This window comes from Phalaenopsis equestris, unplaced genomic scaffold, assembly GCF_001263595.1.
Source record: "Phalaenopsis equestris unplaced genomic scaffold, ASM126359v1 Scaffold198203, whole genome shotgun sequence".
NCBI lineage: Eukaryota > Viridiplantae > Streptophyta > Magnoliopsida > Asparagales > Orchidaceae > Phalaenopsis > Phalaenopsis equestris.
The window spans coordinates 253,417-253,972 of record NW_018218136.1 but is presented as its reverse complement, the minus strand read 5'-3'; the positions used below and the strand labels follow the sequence as shown (position 1 = coordinate 253,972).

General features: G+C 41.5%; 1 protein-coding gene across 1 annotated transcript in view; it reads right to left on the bottom strand.

Moving 5' to 3' along the window:
• LOC110035568 (GDSL esterase/lipase At4g26790-like) overlaps positions 1-248 on the bottom strand; it is a 21,025-nt gene extending 20,777 nt beyond the window's left edge. Inside the window, 2 exon segments of the mRNA XM_020739817.1 lie at position 1; positions 4-248. The exon segment at position 1 is cut by the window's left edge and continues 142 nt beyond it. Of these exon segments, the coding sequence (XP_020595476.1) occupies position 1; positions 4-229 (227 nt within the window). The 5' untranslated portion in view covers positions 230-248.
• Between the last annotated feature and the right edge of the window lie 308 nt (positions 249-556).

The following is a 556-nucleotide window of genomic DNA, read 5'->3' as shown; positions in this document are numbered from 1 at the left end:
CGAGCCGGCCGTTGCAGACCCGGCCGGTCGGTTTGCCGGTGATGAAATCACGGCCGTAGGGCGGAAAATCGCTCTTCAGCATCGTCATGATGCGGTTGTTGTTACCCGTATCGACTGTGGAGTCGCCGAAAACTATAATGGCGGGAATGCGGCTACGGGCTGAAGAAGGGGAGCAAAGTGGTGCTAAGTAGGACAGGAGAGAGAGGAGGAACAGAAAGTGGGATGCCATGGGAGGTGGAAGAAGCAAGGCGATGTTTTGTCTTGTTGGTTTAAATAGGCAGGTGGTGGGGAGTTTTGTAAATTTATTTTGTTTTTTATTTATATTAATATGGGATTGTGATTAAGAGACTGTTTGGGCAACTGCAACTTATTAAATAATTTGTTAATAAATTGATTAAAAATAATTTGCAGATAAGTTAAATGAAGTGGCGATTGCAAATTTTTATTTTTTTTTGGAAAAGCTAGATCGCCGCTAGAAAACTGTCACCACCTCTAGATAGATGCGGTGTGAAAACATTATTTTTAATATTTTCAAAACTCATATACTGCCAAAATA